This window comes from Scophthalmus maximus, chromosome 16 (assembly GCF_022379125.1).
Source record: "Scophthalmus maximus strain ysfricsl-2021 chromosome 16, ASM2237912v1, whole genome shotgun sequence".
NCBI classification, from domain to species: domain Eukaryota; kingdom Metazoa; phylum Chordata; class Actinopteri; order Pleuronectiformes; family Scophthalmidae; genus Scophthalmus; species Scophthalmus maximus.
The window spans coordinates 19,675,263-19,695,382 of NC_061530.1; the positions used below are offsets into that span (position 1 = coordinate 19,675,263).

General features: G+C 47.2%; 1 protein-coding gene across 3 annotated transcripts in view; it reads right to left on the bottom strand.

Moving 5' to 3' along the window:
- The window catches only part of LOC118287802 (PH and SEC7 domain-containing protein 1-like), a 57,674-nt gene that overhangs the window by 9,128 nt on the left and 28,426 nt on the right, over window positions 1-20,120 (bottom strand). For all 3 annotated transcript variants that reach the window (XM_035613367.2, XM_035613368.2, XM_035613369.2), the window contains 3 exons: window positions 19,031-19,089; window positions 17,744-17,833; window positions 4,022-4,065 (listed from right to left, as the gene is read on the bottom strand). In XM_035613367.2, the coding sequence (XP_035469260.2) occupies window positions 4,022-4,065; window positions 17,744-17,833; window positions 19,031-19,089 (193 nt within the window). The remainder of the gene's footprint in view (window positions 1-4,021; window positions 4,066-17,743; window positions 17,834-19,030; window positions 19,090-20,120) is intronic.

Below are 20,120 nucleotides of genomic sequence, written 5' to 3' on the forward strand. Positions count from 1 at the left end.
ATCCAGCCTGTTGCCTGGTAACTGCTGGCCTGCCTGAATCCCTCTCTACACAGAGACAACGTGGAGACGAGCTGGAGAGAGACGGGGGGATGGAGGGAGGAGGGAGAGAAAGACAAAGATCATCCGTCTCAGATGTGAGAACGTTCTGAACGATAACAGTGAGAGTGAGAAGACACAATAAAACAAAGGACCGGGAAGAAAGGAGAGGAAATGGAATAGTAAAAATATAGAGGAATGAAAGAGGACAGACGAGACCAGAGAAAGAACGCAGACCAGAAGGAGGAGAGGAAAAGAACTTAGAGGACAAGAAGATTAAAGGAAGGAAAGGAAGAGTAACACGAGGGAGAGGGAAAAAAGAAAGGTGAGTAAAAGAACAAAGAAAAGAAAGTAAAAGAAAGTAGTAAAGCAAAGAACAGGCAAAGGGAATCAAAGGAAAGGAAAGAGGAAAAGGACAGAAAAGAGAAGAAAGCAAAGGGATGAAAGAGAAGGATGGACAGTAAGGAAGGAAGAAGCTGGAAAAGAAAGAGGGAGAAGGACAATGAATTAAAAAAGGAAAAAAGAAAAATAAAAGTAAGGAAAGGTTAGGAAAGTAAAGGAGAGGGAAGTGAAGGAGAGGAGAGGAGATGAGAGGAGAGGAGAGGAGAGGAGAGGAGAGGAGAGGAGAGGAGAGAAGATGAGAGGAGATGAGATGAGAGGAGAGGAGAGGAGATGAGATGAGAGGAGAGGAGATGAGATGAGAGGAGATGAGAGGAGAGGAGAGGAGAGGAGAGGAGAGGAGAGGAGATGAGAGGAGATGAGAGGAGAGGAGAGGAGAGGAGAGGAGAGGAGAGGAGATGAGAGGAGAGGAGAGGAGATGAGAGGAGAGGAGATGAGAGGAGAGGAGAGGAGATGAGAGGAGATGAGAGGAGAGGAGAGGAGAGGAGAGGAGAGGAGAGGAGATGAGAGGAGAGGAGAGGAGATGAGATGAGAGGAGAGGAGAGGAGATGAGAGGAGAGAAGATGAGAGGAGATGAGATGAGAGGAGAGGAGAGGAGAGGAGAGGAGAGGAGAGGAGAGGAGAGGAGAGGAGAGGAGATGAGAGGAGATGAGAGGAGAGGAGAGGAGATGAGAGGAGATGAGATGAGAGGAGAGGAGATGAGATGAGAGGAGATGAGAGGAGAGGAGAAGAGAGGAGATGAGAGGAGAGGAGAGGAGATGAGAGGAGATGAGAGGAGAAGAGATGAGATGAGATGAGAGGAGAGGAGAGGAGAGGAGAGGAGAGGAGATGAGAGGAGATGAGAGGAGAGGAGAGGAGATGAGAGGAGAGGAGAGGAGATGAGAGGAGAGGAGAGGAGAGGAGATGAGATGAGATGAGATGAGAGGAGAGGAGATGAGAGGAGATGAGATGAGATGAGAGGAGAGGAGAGGATGTTGGTGTAGAACAAATAGACAACCCCTCTTCTATTATAAATTATTCATCAGTCTTGTCTTTATTGTCAGATTTTAAACTTGTTTTAAACTTGTTTTTTTTAATTATGTTTCCAGAAGAGTTGTTCTCTTGTACAATAACAATAAAGACTTTCTGACTATCTAACTTCTCACCGCTGCCTCGCCGCGCTCGGCCATTTTGTGCCGATGTTGCTGCATCAGTGGCCGACGGAGACGGATTTGTTCTTTCACCTGAGTCATTGTGCCAAACGACAAAAACCCTCAAGTGTAGAGAGGACGGCAACTCATCCGGACACGTCCGCTCGTACGTGACCAAGCTTTTCCTCCCATCTCTGTTTTTAACCTTTGAATCATTCAACGAAAAGATTATTCATCCGGCTTCTTTTCAAAGGAACAGGAGCAAAGTACCAATCTGTGCATATCTAGTGTTCGCTTATTGTTTTTGGATGTAAGAAACAATCCGTGCATCTCTGTTCCCCTACATGTTTACTGTCAGAGACACAGACTGTATAAATCTATACGTTTATGAACTTGTTTGAACTACGAACGTCCGCGAGAGAAGCCTGCAAGAACTTTGCTTGGATGAAAGAGTCTAAAGTTTGAGGATGGAACTAAACCAGATGGTAAATAACAAGGAAACAACTTCAGGGATCGATTCCTGCTTCCTGTACGTGACAGGTTTCAAGACTCATGGCGACAGACCAGACGTGTGTGTTGCGGTTCGATACCTCGCCCGCGGCCTGTGGCCTCAGAAGAGATATGAGCAGAACTGACAAAAAGAAGGGAATAATGGAGCAGATGGCGATCAGCGTTTCACATGTTCACCTGCTCTACCTGTTTCCCCCACGCAAACATCTGTGACTTGTTGCGTCTCTCTTCCAGCGCTCACCACCTCCTCCCTCCCTCCCTCCGGTCTCCTCCCCCGCTCCTGCGTCCGGGAAGCACGTGTGTGTGTGTGTGTGTGTGTGTGTGTGTGTGCGCGTGTGTGTGTGCGCGCAGAACATGTGTGGGTGCGTCCGACTGCGGCGCCGAGAATGGCCATGTGCGCGCCTCTCCCTCTCCATCTCTGCGGGGGCATGAAATAACATCCATTGCCGCGTTATGTTCATCCACACACACACACACACACACACACACACACACACACACACAGACACACACACACACACACACACACAAACACCTGTAATGAGATGTGCATGACAGATTTCACATGTGCAGAATGATTTATATTCTTAAAATGGTGTAGTTTCTTTTTTAAACCCTCAATCTGGCAGTGAATTAGTAAATCGATGCAGCGCGGGCCTGGAATAGAACAGAATATAATTTAATATATATATATATATATATATATATATATATATATATATATATATATGAATGTGTTCTGCAGCCTCGGGATCGATGCAGGAGTGAGGTTCTCGTCTGTCGCGGGCGGTGTTGTTGCTGTTGTTGTGCGCTCGCTCGCTCAATGAGTCTTCACGTGAAAAAAAAAGAAGGAATGTTCTCTGCGTGTGCGATGAAATATGCATCAACCGAGCAAGTGGCGTGTGAAAGTGGTGACACAACTGCAGCGGCGCAGACCCCAGCTACTCTGATCGGCCGGCTGAAATATTCAACGTGTCATTCATGCTGCAACTCGTTTGCCAAAGCCGAGAAGAAAGAAAAGAAGAGAAGAAGAAGAGAAGAAGAAGAAGAGAAGAAGAAGAAGAAGAAGAAGTGGACGTGTGATGTGAGCGGCGTCTCTTCATCTGAGCTTCCCTTCGGGGTCAGGAGGTCGCAGGTTCTCCTGCAGCTTCACGGGGTCGTTGCGACGTGTCCCCCCGCTCTGTCCTCGCGTGGCCTCGCGTGTTTAAATAGCCGTCTTCATGTCAGCGGAGATGTTTGAACTGGATCGCCTGCCTCTCTGTGGATCTCCTCCTCCGTACGGCTCCTCTGGCCACTTTTTTTTATTCAGCTGCACCGGGAGCGATGCTGCGGCGGCTGCTATTTTGGGAGTGTTAGTGTGGGAGGCTGTGGTCACACCTTTGTGCGGGGATGCAGGTAAAGAGCCATTTAAATGGAGTTGCCTTTCTCTCTCTCTCTCTTTCTCTTCATCATTGTCTCTTTGCCTTGCACAGAAGCCACCACACACACACACACACACGTGTAGATTCACATGCATCTCCTGTGTATATGATCAGATGTACAGCACCTCAAGCGTGTGTGTGTGTGTGTGTGTGTGTGTGTGTGTGTGTGTGTGTGTGTGTGTGTATGTGTGTGTGGAGGAAAGAGCAAACGCGGTAGCCATGGAGTCGTATCCATGGTGCCGTTGCTATGGCAACAAAGCTTGGAAAGCCGGTGACTTTAATTGGCATCTGCGAGGCACTCGATCCAGAATAGCAGCCCCTTGACACACTAACATTTCCAGACGACACTCGCGCCATTAATGAGGATGCTAACAAGTTAATCAATATTATCCCTTATCGTCGTCCCCCCAGCCTCTGCCCGACGTGAGCATGTGCAGTCAGAGACAAGATGAAGACGGAGAACGAAAAGGAAAATCACGTTTAAGGTGAATAATACCGACATCAAGTCGATTTAAAAGGACTTACAGTGTCCACTGCAGCTTCTGGTTCTTGATCGAGTTGTAGAGAGCCTGCAGGGGCAGAGAGAAAAGAAAGATCACATTTTCACATAAATATGACAAATATCAGCAGCTCAATTGGAGATTTGATCTCACATTACAGGGCAGAGTCTGTCGGAGTTGCACAGTAAGCAAAGCTTCCTTCAGTGAATTGTGCTCGGTGAGATTCGACCGGAGCTTAACTCATTTTCTTCACCAAACAGTCCATCAGTCATTTATTCAGTCAACCACCGACCAGCACATCAGTTTAAAAAAAAGAAGAAAAAACCTTACCCGCAGACAACCCGGCCTGTCAAGTGATAGACGGGAAAATCAATCAGCCAATAAATAATTTAGACTCTGACGCAAAACGCTTCGACCCGCGCAAGAGCAAAATTAAGTTACAGCTTAGGAACATGAATAATAATAACACACCAAAAAAAAGATGGTGCAGGTGAGGAGCTGAGCTTCAATCATTTGTCTTTGTGCTGCAGGGCTGAAACAGTTTGTCGATCGATCAATCGGTTGATTGACAGAAAATGGATTGGCAACATTTTTCAATCAATTAGTAGTTTGAGTAATTTTTCAACCTAGAGATGTCGAAACGGGAAAGTGTGATGCACATTTTAAGGGTAAAGTGATTAATTCTATAAATCATTCACTATTAGATTAGAAAACAATGATTAGTTGGACCAAGAACAGCAATGGATGGAAGCACTTGTTTTAAATGAATCAGTTCAGTAGTTAGAGCATGATGTAAATAATGTGGATAAATAATAAATCATCGTCGAGTATCTGCCTGGAAATACGTCATAGTAGAAGAACCTCAAACTTTATTCCACCACAACCTGTGGATGACATGGATTAAATCCTCCATATATTTAGACAGTCCACTAAGAAACCAACCAACCAAACAAACAACCATCCAAACAACCGACCAACAGACCAAGCAACCGACCAACCAACCGACCAACCGACCAACCAACCAACCAACTAACCAAGCAACCGACCAACTATTCAACAAACCATCCAACCAAACAACCCAGCACCCGTCCAAACGACCGACCAACCGACCGACCAACCGACCAACCGACCGACCGACCGACCGACCGACCGACCGACCAACTGACCGACCAACCGACCGACCGACCAACTAACCAAGCAACCGACCAACTATTCAACAAACCATCCAACCAAACAACCCAGCACCCGTCCAAACGACCGACCAACCGACCGACCAACCGACCAACCGACCGACCGACCGACCGACCGACCGACCGACCGACCGACCAACCGACCGACCAACCGACCGACCAACCAACCGACCAACCAACCGACCAAACAACCGACCAACCAACCGACCAAGCAGTCGACCAAACAACCGAGCAACCGACCAAATTATTGTCTATTTGACTGTAAATGAACCATAATGTGCCTAATGAACCTTGTGTCTTGAATAATACTTGAAACTAGAGCTTGAATCATAGACTATGCTGACAGACAGCTGTGTCAGCCACGTTGATGGAGAGGACACTCGCCGCTTCGTCCACCTCCCAACTCCTCCCAGACCAATACCTCACCCAGAATCTCCGAGTGGGGGAAGAAACCTCGCACTCGGCTGGAATCAATTATTTCCCACAACGTTCCTTTGATTAATAAGTGCCGCTGATGGTCTTCACTTGACTTTCTGCTGTTGTCGACGTCCAACCTCTCATGAGAACCATTGTGACTTTTAGTCAGATGGAAATTGGATTTATAATGGGGTTTGTTTCGTGCGACCAATCTGGTTCCCTTTTTTCCAGCGTTTCCTCTGGAACTGCGCCCTTAATCAGCGCCATGAATATTAATGAGCGTCCGTCTGAAAACCATTACAGACTTAGTTCTGGTTTCACTGTTTCCAAACCAAATGTCCTCGCACATTTTAATAATCACGTTCGGCTGCCAGATCCAGCCGGTTTTCAAAAGCAGGAGAGACAAACTGCTTCTGTAGCACAAAATCTGGTCAGCATCAAATATTAATTTTGTGATACTATTTGCTGATCTGCAACAACAGCCGTAGATTCTTCCTGCAGAAGTTCGTCGTGTACAAACAGAGTTTCTACCCAGAAACAGAACTGAGACGGTCAACGAGCAGATTCAATGTAAACACGAGTCTGAGCTTCGAGAACACGCGAGGAATTAAACGTGGAAAAGAAATTGATTATATGGGAACGTCCATGTCTCCACAGAACATTATGAATGGATTTCATTCATTTTTGATTCCAAACCCGCAGCTAACAGGAGCCTGAATCTGCAAACTGCCGTGATGATTTGTGGTCGTGTCCCAAGGTGATGATCTTCTGGACTAAATTATTTTTTCTTTTTTAATAAAAAAAAGGCTTCTGAGATAAATTTTCTAATGACTTATTCCTAAAAAGCATCCAAGGTATTTAAAATAATCCCTGAGGGCTGTTGACGTTCAAACTTATATAAATATGTAAAAAGAAAACTGGCTGGACGTTGTCTCGCGACGACACGCGTCCCAAACGAAGTCGTGTATGAAAATTAACTGGAAACTGAACCTGTGGACAAAAACGTCTCTGACCAATAACTTGAATTGTTACTTTCGTCCAATTTAATGAAAATTGTGTCATGATTCAACTTTGTTACCATGAAAGTCATGTTCAGTTTATTCTGTTATTTTATATATTTATTTTTGCGGTCTCACTGCTGCAGCTGCGTTTGTCAGATTAATTTTTTTTTTGTATAAAACGCTGTGAGTGAATAAAAAAGATAAATAATGGAACGATGTGGAGCTTTGATCGTGAGCTCTTACCCTGCAACTAAAAACCCAAAAGGAGAGGGATGGAGGATACAGAAGCGAGGATCTCACAATCGCAGGCGATGCAACCAGCGTGTACAGTACACAGGTGGTGAACAGGGATATTAACTGGTATTAACTCGTGAGCAAAGAGTAGTGAAAAATGGCCAAATGCCATTTTATCAGACTGCAGATTTAGTCGTAGATACTCATGAGACACAAAAGCAGAATGTTTAGAAGGTGGAACTACAGTGTTTGTGTTTTCAAAATACTGCACTATGGAAATACATGTCTGTGTTGTGTGCCTCATAGTTTCAGCTCTTATCAGTCATATTAATAGACTTATTGTTTGTGCACATTACAGTTCTCTTTCTTTGAGTTTGTCTACACTGTATTTCTTCCTAGTCCAACATCGTTCTGAATTTGGGAAACGGTGTCACTGCGGAGTTTTTCAAAGTATTTCTACTGTAAATCCTGAGGGAAAACACAGAATCAACAGCAGAGGGACAGACGACTAAAAAAGAAAGGAAGGTGGAGGTGGTGGAGGCGGAGGAGCATCAGTCCGACTCATGGAGTCAAGGAGGCTCGTCGCTCACACACACACACACACACACACACACACACACGCGGGTGGACGTTCGTCACCTTCACCTACTGTACTCTGCTTCGTCAAACGTCACTAAACGCTAAATCGGATGAGAGTCACTGGCCTTGAGTGGCGGCTTTTTACACAACACGCTGTGATGTGCTGTGCTCAGGTGTGTGTGTGTGTGTGTGTGTGTGTGTGGTCCAGTCAGGCGTGGCCGTCGTCAAACGCTCCCACGCGTCAGATGGGATTATATATTACAAATAAAAAACTGCTGCGATGGACAAACAAGTGGTGGTTTGCTTTGTCGCGCGTGGTGGAACAATAAAGGTTGAATATATGTTTAAAGAAAACGCTACTGTACCAGACAATGAGCTATCATCCGGTGGAATGCCGGGTAAATATGCTCTGTTGTGACATGTGTCACACTGGTATGAAATTAAGCAGGGGAAGAAAAATCTGCGGTGTTTTTTTGTTCGAGTTTAGTTTTGAAGATCAACTGACAAGCCGGCGACAGATGACGCGTCTCAAGTGACTCGCGGAAGTACAAAGAGTTCTGCTCACTACCTTCCTCCTCTTCCTGGCCTGCGGGTGGTTCTGTCCGTCCTGGGCCTTGCCCAGCAGGTCGGGGAACACCAGCGGCTTGAGGGAGCGCGAGCGCGGGGTCCTGGGATAGCGGAAGGGGTCCATCATCCGGAAGTCCCGCCCGTAGCGCACGGTGCAGAGGGAGCGCGAGCGCAGGCGTCCGGACGAGTGCAGGCTGTTGACGCCGATCATGGTCCGGGGGGGGGGGTCGCACAGAACTGGGCCTCGAAGGGTCCAGAGAGATTCAAAACCACAAAGTCTGCGTCTGTAGAAGAAGTTCCTAAAGAAGTGTGAATCGAGGTGCGTCCGATCCAGGCAACGCCGGGGGGGGGGGGGGGTCACCTCAGCTGCGACAGATCAGCCGGGGGAGGCGACACATCATTAGTGGACCGAGGGATCAGCCGCCGCCGCCGCCGCCGAGTCTCTTAAATCAACGCTCACCAGGCAACACCAGCGTGCCCACCTGACACTGAATTATTGATGAGACAGTCATGTATTATACATGTGACAGGGACGACGACTCCTCTGCTCCCTCGTGAGGAGGACACACTCTCTCCGCCCTCCGGCAGGTGAGAATCGGTCACAAAACGTTGAAGTCGAATAAAAAAGGGAAATAAAAACTGCGGGCTGACGCAGTCAAACTGTGATTTGTCCAGGTTCCAGAGGCTTCTCTCCACGTGGTCCTGGCAATGAGGTGGGGCCAAAGGTGACACCTGTCAGGCCGAAGACAACACGCCGCAACGATGAATCCTTACACACACACACACACACACACACACTCAGAGAGCTGACACTCTCACAGATGGTATGAAACGCTGGCAGAGGTGTGAACGGACAGCCGGCATGAAACAGATGGGTGCAAAATGCGGAAATGAAGAGGTAAAACACACACACACACACACACACACACACACACACACGGGCGGGCGGGCGGGCGTACAATAAGCTCCTTATGCCGATATGAACACAAACACACAGTTAGATGGGGCTGACAGCGGCGTGGGAGGGAGGCACGGCCGCCCTCGGACTTCGGAGCAGGGATTCCGAAAGAGGAAAGAAGGCGAGAAGAAGAAGAAGAAGAGGGAGAGAGGCAGGTGTAGACGAGGCGAAGGGGTTTTTTCTTTTTTTTTTAGCACAACGACGAATGATGCTCCCTGTTGCTCCCCCACCGTAGAATGGGCTGACAGCCCCCCCTCACTCCTCCTGCCTCCCCCCCCTCCTCCTCCCGCTCTCTGTCCATGTGCAGACGTCCGCTGTCATCGTCTCCCTCCGGGATCCGCTCCTCTCGCTCCGTCCTTCTCTCTGCGAGAGTCTGCGCTGATCACACAGTCGGCTACACGCGGCCGCCGGGGGCGTCAAGAGGGAGAGAAGCCGCCGCCGCCGCCGCCGATGTCCTTATCGTGTCTTCTTGCCTTTGTGCGTTTATTTATCTGTGGCAATCTCTTTTTTTTTCTTCCTCTTCTTCCTTCTGCTGCTGCTGCTGCTGCTGCGGAGGAGGAGGTGGCTCCTGAATCGCAGAGCGAAAAAGAGGCTGATGGGGACAGTGCTCTCCCTCTCCCTCCCTCCCTCTCTCTCTCCCTCCCTCCCTCTCTCTCTCTCTCCCTCCCTCCCTCTCTCTCTCTCTCCGTCAATGCGTCCCTCGCTCCCTCAGTCATCGCCAGCAAATCACAGTCTCCCAACTGCCTCCTCTACGCACACACACACACACACACACACACACACACACACACACATATGCACAAATGCAGGCGGAGGATGCTCGGCACACTTTGAATTTCTTTTTTTGCAATACACTCGCAATGGCGATTAGTATTCAGCGGCGGTCTGGTGGGAGAGACGGGTGAGGTGAGAGGAGGAGGAGGAGGAGGAGGAAGAACTGTGCATTCAGCATCACTGACACTTTTCGGGGGATTAAAGGAGTAGTTCCGCATTTTGGGGGGGAAAAGGCTCAGAGTCTGTGAGAAATTCAGAAAATGTTGAACTCTCCCTTTTAATGTTCCACGAACGAGCTGGATTATATGAACACACATGATGAATGTGTGTGTGTGTGTGTGTGTGTGATTCTTAAAAAGCAGCAACAATCATACGTAATTAAATCAAAACATAAACTCTGCAGTGAATCCATAATTACAACTACTAGTAAAATAATAGTGAACAACAATAAATAAAAATGAAAACACACCCGTCACAACGAGGGCACGTTAAAGCAGGAGAAGAAAAAACAGGGGGGGAAGAAGAAAAACGAGTGTCTGCCTAAAAGAAACCCTTTAACTCACGAGACAAATGAATGACCGAGGTGTTTCCCCCGGAGAATTCGGTCAAATGGGAATTATTGACCGGAGAGTGAGTAACAGTGACGAAGTGAAGAGGAGGAAGAAAGAAGAGAAACCATCAGGAGGTTTAATGGCTGCGTCGTCAGTCGCAGACCATCGAGTGGATCGATCGTTCACGAGATCAATAGTGAAAATAAAAACCGAATCCTCCAACGTCCATCGAAGGTTTAAAAGACGCGCAGGCGTGAAATGTTCACCGGTGAGTTGGTCTCAGAAACTCTTCTCTGAGAAAAACAAACAGGAAATTAACAACCTGAGTTCTGCAGGTCGCTTGGTAAAATCATGTGTGTGGAATTCATCTGTATTAAAATACAGTGTGTGTGTGTGTGTGTGTGTGTGTGTGTGTGTGTGTGTGTATGCAGTTGGATCTTCACTCGTGAGCTCATCCCCAGACGATTCACTTTTTTGGAGCTGATCGGTCAAAGGTCAAAGGTCAAGGTCAACAAAAAAATTGTCAGAAAAAAACACCTCAAATAATTAGAGACAATCTAAATATTACCTATGACTAAAACTTTATAGACGTTTTATAAAGTCAGTGAGAAGTAGTCATTTTTTTCATAGACTTCTATAGAAACAACCAGTGGAGTCGCCCCCTGCTGGTCAGTACAGAGAATACAGGGCAGATCACTTAACCTGGAACGACTCGAAACGAAGCGGCGGGCGACGGGACGACGGAGAAACAGCTGCTCAACCGAAAAGAAGCCAATTTTTTTTTTGTGTGTTACCTTGTGCCCTCGATCAGTTTGCCTGTCCGTCACTCCCTCCCTCCCACTCAATATTTCACATCCTGTCTAAATCTCTGCCGCTGTCGCTCGTGAAGCGTCCCGACAGCGGAGGGGGAGGGGGAGGGGGGTGAGTCTCTGCTGACCTCAGCAGGCGTCGTTCTCTGCCCCTTCACTTCCACCAACACACGTCTTGATTTTATATCTTCTGAAGCGTGAGTGTGAGATCCTCTGCTCGCCCCTGACGGCAGGTGGAGAAAATCCAAAATTGAAAACTGTATCTCGTCTTTGTTGATCGGATTCTTTCTGGACGTTTATTTGACCGATGATCGTGAAACATGCTTATATTGACAGGAAAACTTAAATTGTCATATAATTGATGTCATGAAGTCAGAAAAAATTATGTGATGCATATTTTTATAAAAAATATGTTTCCAGTTATTCCAGGAGACACGACTTGAAAACTATACGGATTGAAAAAAATGATTCCTGATCACACGGTAGGAATGATGTCACTATACTTTGTAGTAAGACATTTACTTTTGCAACCAATAAGATTAGAGACACGGTCTACAGATTATTTACATCATCATACACTCACAAAAACATTTTGGCGTAATATTTAAGATTTACGTATTTTCATTTGAAATTTTTTTTTCCCATTCATCTGGATCACGCAGATTCAATTTAACGTGATCCATATTTGTCAGTCAAACAAGTGAGGCTGACATTTTTTGTAATAGTTCTACTGATAATCCCGACTCACTCAGACTCCAGATCAATATATTTATAATCAATGAATCCAATTTGTTTCAAATTCGTAAGAGCCAGGTTTTTGCATTCAACAGTTAAAAAGACTATTTGTTTGAAATCACATTAACTTTATTAGTTTATTAATCCAGATGGATGGAAACGTTATATCCAAATGAGACACGTAAATCTTAAATTAGGCCTAAATACTTTTGTGAGTGTCCGGTATAAACGACGTCATGATGATGTCATTGTGAAACGGCTTTAAAGAGAAGTAAAGAGTTTGCATCGCCCCTCGTGTAGATGCTCTGGAGAGGAGGACTTCCTGTCTCGTGGTCCTGAAGCGATGGGAGTCTGAGACTCAACCTCAAGGCTGCAGTGATATATGTTTATATATATATTACACATCACAATGTCTTGTGATTCGTCTCCGTCCTCAGACGTGACCCGAGGACCAGATTCCAGACAACGTTCCTATCTGGGCCGGACCGACAGCGGGGACACGAATGATTTCTTTCCCCCTCTCATTTACAAAAAACAAATAAGTCATCCGTCTTCCCGCGCCCCCCCCCCCCCCCCCCCCCCCCCCCCCAGCCCCCTTGCCGCCACGCAATCGATAACATCAGTGCACCTACTGTAATTACTGTTTGAGGAGGCGCGGCGGTTCGCCGTCTGATTGAGCCGTACGACATTTTCACTGGAGCAGCATTTGTTCTCGTGCTCGAACGCAGCGGCTGGTAACCTACTTCAGAGCGTCGTCGGCTCCCACTCCAGGCTGCGAGGCCCTGAGCGGCGCGGAGGAGAGAGATGGAGAGAGATGGAGAGAGAGAAACCTTTGAGTCTCCGAGCCTCACGGCGGAGGAGGAGAGGCTGAGCAGGAGCTGCTCCGACGCAGCCCGGTGCAGAACAGAGGGCTGAAGGGACATGGGGCGGATATATGAAGGCTTGTAAAGGTGGAAAAAACAACAGCAACTGCGGCCCTGCTGGGACCACGAGTCTCTATGTTGAACAGATCAGTCTGAATACCGATGTACTGCAAACACGGCTGATATTAAGTATAGGAGATGTGTTAGTAAAAGTTATGATTTAGACATTTAACGTTTGTCTCATCGCCTCAAACACGAGGATTTGCTGCTTTCTCTCTGTCGCTACATGTTGATTTCGCGGGACGAACAACTGCAGAAGAGACGTGCGTTTATCTCTTACATTACACGTGTTAGTGAATAAATTACACTCACACATTTCGCACGTCTGCAGCTCAATTTCATCGGAGACACATTTAGTCAAACTCTTAAAGGAAGAGTTCACATTTTTTGGGGGGCGGAAATACGCTGATCTGATCTTCTCATCTGAGACTTAGATGAGAAGATCGACATCACCCTCGTATCTGTTGTTGAAACGAGGCCAGAGCAGCGTGTTGGTTGTGTTAGCTTAGCACAAAGACTGGAAACAGTTGGGCTACGAGCATCTTGAACGTTTCTCACTGAACACATTTATTCCTCTACTCTGCAAACTGGTCGACCTCGTTACGTTTCAGACGCTTAGCGCCTCTTGTTCGGTTCGTTCTGGTCGCCGCTGAACGATCCGGCCCGAGCCGGAGCCGCCCGTCACATCTGAGCTGACTGATGGTCCTGTGTGGGCGACTGGGGGAGGAAAATATGCTCTGGAGTTCATTATGATGCAGTTTATGGCCTCGTTAATGAATCCTGGAACAACAACACGCTGATTGAGACAAACAGGCGTCGGGACTCGAATGGACAAGTGAGCTGTGTTCACACTCTGTAACCTCCATCCATCCTGCTTGTGTTCACAACATCATAGTTTCAGTCTTCATATTTTATATATATATGTATTTGATCCATAATTCAAATGACTGTAAAACTTCCTAACATATGGCCTGGAAGCTAATACATGATTTAATGCCGCTCCGCTTCAGGCCCTGAAACAAAACAAAAACAAAATGAAAACAGAAATAACTTCCGGCCACACAGACAGTTGCCAAACGGATTCTCCCACACTCACTTCAACTGCAGTGAAATTAAGTCCAAAGCATAATTTTCAAGATGGAATATGAGAAAAGCAGAAACGGCAGCCCGAGGGTTCGCTCACGGCAGCATTTTAAAAGTAGCTTTAACTGATATTTTTACAATGCAGATACGTCTGAGGCCTGTATTCTCTGTACTGACCAGCAGAGGGCGACTCCACTGGTAAATGAACACTGGTAGAGGAAGGAAATTGTTAAAGCCCCAGTGTGTAATTTTTGTAATTTTCTGGCGGCATCTGGTGGTGAAGTGTCAAACCGCAACCAACTGAGCGACCGACAGGGGACACATTACGGCGGCGCACCGCTGATTCCATTTCCTGGTTTCCGGCAGCGTCTGAAAATTCAACGTGAATTCTGGAGCGTTTAGTTCAACAACCGTATTCAACACGACGTAGAAACATGGAGACTCACACGGAGGTCGGTCCACCTCATGGAACTATATTTAACTCTTATATGAACACAGAGTTATGGACATTATGTTCAATTTCTGTGAATAAGTTCTTCTGAATATTACACACTGCAGCTTTAAATGACATTTTCTGTTGCAGATTTCCTTTTGGAGACTCATGGGTTGGACAGATTGTGCAGCCAAAGCTTCACACAGTCAGTCAGTCGTGGTGCTAATGTGAAAACGAGAGGGGAATAACTGGGAGGCGACGAAAAGAGTTGTCGAGGAAGACAAATGCAGAAAGAACGGAGCGAACGACGGAGGGTGGTCCACCTGAGAGGTGGCACGAGGTGTCACGGGGGATGACAAAGCCCCTCTCATTATGTTCCGGTCCACCGAGCAGCTGATTTCTGTTTCAGCCACCGGGGCTCAGCTGTTCAGCGGCGCTCCAGTGTTTCCCGTCACTCTGAGTCATAAAAGCTTCGACGCACGGCTCAATTAATCTCAACTGTATCGGCCTGTGTGATGGATGTGGCCGGTGTCGGTCGCGGCCTGAGATGCATCATTTGAAAACGTCAGATTGCAAATTGTCTAATTATGCCCCGTTGCATAAATCATTTTACAACAACTAATAACTTTTTCCGGGGTCGGCGGCGGCGGCGGCGGCGAAGAAGAAGAAAATGTGGGAAAGTAATGAACATTAGCTGCAAACCGAGAGACGAGGGAAGAGAAAGAATGACAGAAGGAGAGAGGGATGGGGAGAGAAGCGAAAGGACAAAATGGTGACACAGGAAACAAGTCGAGAGTGTGTGAGATGCACACAGTACGTGTGTGTGTGTGTGTGTGTGTGTGTGTGAGAGGGATTTTCTCCGGCTCATGCGAACACAGATACCAGGCAACGAGGAGGGGAAACGCGAAAGCAGGAAAATGAGGGAAGGAAATGAGGGATAAGAGGATGAGGAGGAGGAGGAGGGTTAATTATAATTATGTAGCAGGAAACGATGGAGAGATAACAGAGAAAAAGGGAGGAGAGGAAAAAGAAAAAGCACAAGGCAAAGGCACAGTTGCACCAGATGTTTGTAAGTTCAAACATGGCCTAGTTATAAACCTAATAAGATTTATGCTTCGCTTCATTAAAATGGTTTGCATCTCGAAAACCATAGTTTGTCCATGGAGAGTATTTGTCAAATAAAAAGTTTATTTAACCGACATAAGCAGCCTGCTGATATGTGACCTTAGAGGAAGGACAGAGAGGAGAGGAGAGGAAAAAGATGGAAGGGGAGAAGTGAGAAGGCGAGAAGAGAAGAGGTGAACGGAGCGCGGAGATAACGGAGGCATCATGTGAGACGGAGAATAAAGTGCACCGGAGCCGAGATAACGGAGCAAATGAGAACATTTAGAGAGTCAGAGAATGAGAGAGAACAGAGAGAACAGAGAGAAGAGAGAGAACAGAGAGAACAGAGAGAACAGAGAGAACAGAGAGAACAGAGAGAACAGAGAGAACAGAGAGTGTGGCTTCAGGGCAGAAAAGAAGAGAGACTCAAAGAGAGAGAGAGGAGAATAAAAGAAGTGGGAGAGGAGCGAGATTATTAAAACGACTGTTCCTGGATCTGCGAGCATTAATAAAATAAAAAATAAAAAGCAGGTAATGCACATCTGTGTTTCTTGTCCTCTCGGCCTCGCTCTGCTCGCTCGGATACGACAAGACGCAGCTTTTCCTTTCAGACTTCCTTCCCATCAACAGAAGGACGCGGTCTCTCTCTCTCGCTCTCTCTCTCTCTCTCTCTCTCTCTCTCTCGCTCTCTCTCTCTCTCTCTCCCTCCCTCTCCCTCCCTCCCTCCCTCTCTCTCCCTCTCTCTCTCTCTCTCTCTTGCTCGCTCTCTCTCTCTCTCTCTCTCTCTCTCTCCCTCCCTCCCTCCCTCCCTCCCTCCCTCCCTCCCTCCCTCTCTCTCTCTCTCTCTCTCTCTCTCTCTCTCTCTCTCTCTCTCTCTCTCTCTCTCTCTCTCTCTCTCTCTCTCTCTCTCTCTCTCTCTCTCTCTCTCTCTCTCTCTCTCTCTCTCTCTCTCTCTCTCTCTCTCTCTCTCTCTCCCTCCCTCCCTCCCTCCCTCCCTCCCTCCCTCCCTCCCTCCCTCTCTCTCTCTCTCTCTCTCTCTCTCTCTCTCTCTCTCTCTCTCTCTCTCTCTCTCTCTCTCTCTCTCTCTCTCTCTCTCTCTCTCTCTCTCTCTCTCCCTCCCTCCCTCTCCCTCACTCTCTCTCTCTCTCTCTCTCTCTCTCTCTCTCTCTCTCTCTCTCTCTCTCTCTCTCTCTCTCTCTCTCTCTCGCTCCCTCATGCATTATGAATTGCCCATTACAACTTGTTGAGTCTCACTCCGGGGCCTTGTGGCGTGTTTGACGGACCTCTCCGCAGACAAAACTAATCAACGGCACCATCGTTAGGGCGCAAAAGACCCGAGGGACAGGCAACCTGCACTGATTGGGTTGTTTCACCACGTCACGTGGCCCGAGGAGGCCTCTGTCTGAACCCGTCTGTCTGAACCTGTCTGTCTGGAACCCGTCTGTCTGAACCCGTCTGTCTGGACCTGTCTGTTTGAACCCGTCTGTCTGGACCGGTCTGTCTGGACCCGTCTGTCTGAACCCGACTGTCCGAACCCGTCTGTCCGGACCGGTCTGTCTGAACCGGTCTGTCTGAACCGGTCTGTCTGAACCCGACTGTCTGGACCCATCTGTCTGAACCCGTCTGTTTGAACCCGTCTGTCTGGACCCGTCTGTCTGAACCCGACTGTCTGAACCCGTCTGTCTGGACCCGTCTGTCTGAACCCGACTGTCCGAACCCGTCTGTCCGGACCGGTCTGTCTGAACCGGTCTGTCTGAACCGGTCTGTCTGAACCCGACTGTCTGGACCCGTCTGTCTGAACCCGTCTGTTTGAACCCGTCTGTCTGAACCCGACTGTCTGAACCCGTCTGTCTGGACCCGTCTGTCTGAACCCGACTGTCCGAACCCGTCTGTCCGGACCGGTCTGTCTGGACCCGTCTGTCTGAACCCGTCTGTCTGGACCCGTCTGTCTGAACCCGTTTGTCCGAACCCGACTGTCCGAACCCGACTGTCCGAACCCGTCTGTGCGAACCCGACTGTCTGGACCCGTTAACAGTCTAATCTTATGCTGCCGAAGTCACACACAGATACAGATACAGATAAACCCCCCGGAGGGCAGGGGGACGGGCGGACGGACGGCCGCGTCTCGTTCTTCTTCGTCCTCCAGACCACATGACAATCTGTCTTCCAGCAACGAGCTGTAGCCGGAAGTGGCGTGGTCGCTGATGGGACGCCCCTGGAGAGGAGGCGGACGCCAGCTGGCAGCGAGCGCCGGGCCAACAACACAATGCTGGCACACACAGTCTGCCGCCCCCCCCAGTCGTGATGTGTGTGTCTGCGTATGACAGCATGTGTGTGTGTGCGTGTGTGTTTGTGTGTGTGTGTGCACGTGTGTGCACGAGGATCTTACCTTCAGCAGATCCTTGTGAAAGTCTTGGCCGTCGTTCAGTCCTTCCAGGTTGCAGATGAACTGTGTGCCCGACATCCTCTTGCCAATGTTCTGGAAACACACAAATAAATATATATATATATTTTCATGCTAATACTCACACATTGCAATGTGTGAGTATTTTTTAACTTCTTTAAAAATACTCACATAATTTTTTAACTTCTTTTATTAATTGGTGGAAAAAAAGGTTTTGTATCATCTACGTCTGGACTGAAGTCCAGGTATCGTGATGACACTAGAATCACCTATTGCTGAATTATACCAAAACGAGCAATTTGAAGATATTGATGGACATTTTTTGGAATGTTGTGTCATTATAGAAATAATAAAATGCATAAATCAAAACCCCCTACTTCTCTTTTCTTTTTCCTTTTAGCATTTAATTCTGTATCTTGTTTGTTTGCTTACTTATCTAACTTTTCTAAAGCCAGATTGATTGTTAAGAACACTTAACATAGTAATCACTGTTCATGTGTTTCCTGTATCGTTCTGTTAGTCTTTGTCTTTTTACATAACACATATACAGGTACAATATATACCAGCGTGTATATATATTTCTATAAAAAAAAGATGATCAACCCTAATCCTTTTAAAAAGCCCCCATCTGTATCGATCAGTCTCTCATCGTGGCGCTCGAGGTCACAGCAAGAGGTCAAATCTAAATCTGTGGAGACTTTTCCTGATTGGTCTGATCTCCCACCCCGCTCACCTCCGCCGTCACTTTAATTAATCGCTGATCCGACGAGCTGCACTGTGACTGAGAAGAGCCGCCGCTGGCCCAGATTCTCGCCGCGAGGCTCCGAGTGCAACAGGAGCAGATTAATGACGGTGACAGAGGCTCAGCACGCGGACCTGCAGACCCCGGATCAGCTGGTGATCGGGACGAGTCTCGTGTATATTCCAGATAAAGCTCGAAGGAGAAAGCGGATCTTAAAACTTTGCCGAGCTTTGTTGCTCTTTTATCCGACTGAGCGAGGCGGCACGCAACACCTGCAACACCTGTGCACCTTCTGTACAGTCTACACACACAGGCACAGACACACACAAACAAACGCACACACACGCACACACACAAACACACACACACACACACACACACACACACACGCACACACACACACACATTCACATTCACACACACACACACACACACACACACGCACACACACACACACACACAGAAACACATACACACACGCACACACACACGCGCACACACACACACACACACACGCACACACCACTCACTTGACCGTGCAGATCCGTGTTCAGCAGCATCAGGGCACATGTGAGAGTGTGAACTGCATCTACAGGAGAAAAACAGTGAGTCACCGTCAGTAAATATGAATCCCCTTTTACGGTCATTTTATTACTCAGGCCGAGCTAAAGACTAATGCAGCGTGACAAAGACCACCTCGTGAATCTGTCTGACATTAAACTGCACACAGAGGAGCTTCTGTTGTTTAGCTCGCCGTCGTTAAAACCCCTCAGGTGGACAAAACGTTCGAAAGACTGTTCCACAAACATGTCGCCTCAAAAAAGATCATAAAACATAATCAAGCCCTATTGTATTTACAGCTAATTCATCAGCTGTTGTGGCTTCAGTCAGTGAATTGAAGTGATTAAAAGATCTGTGAGCTTGATTTTAAGATAAACGTCTTTCAATACACCTCTGATTATACTAAAAGATCCGAGCTAATTTTTTTGTTCTTTAAAAAAAAAGAATCTAAATTATTTCATGTGTTAGCTCTTTGGTTGTATTTCTGTACAACAGTGCTAGCTAACAGCGAACTAATGTTAGCTTGGCTAGTGAGCAGTGCGCCATTTTGGGTGGTGACCACATTCGTGCTAATTTAACAGATGCTGTGGCTAAGCTATAGCTAAGATTAAAAACGTTGCTAAGCTAACCAAGAACAACTACAGTTAAACTGAGAATGAGTGGGTGTTGACCACATCCGTGCTAATTTACCAGATGTTGTGGATACACTGCAGCCAGTTTCAGTTTTATATCAGCATCAGTGTATTAAATTATCATAAATAGATCTGTTACGTCTACTTAATCTCACAGCTAGCTAATGTTAGCTTGACTTAATTGGCTAACATTAGCCAAGAACAACTCGGACTAAAGTGTGAACCAGTGCACAATTTTGGGTGCTGACCACATCCCCGGTTATTTACCAGATGTTGCGGATATACTGCAGCCACTTTCAGTTTTATATCAGTATCGGTATATTAAATTATCATAAACAGATCTGCTACGTCTACTTTAGCTCACAGCTAGCTAGCTTAGCCAAGCTAACATTAGCCACAAGACATTGGCTTCACAGGCACAGCTAAG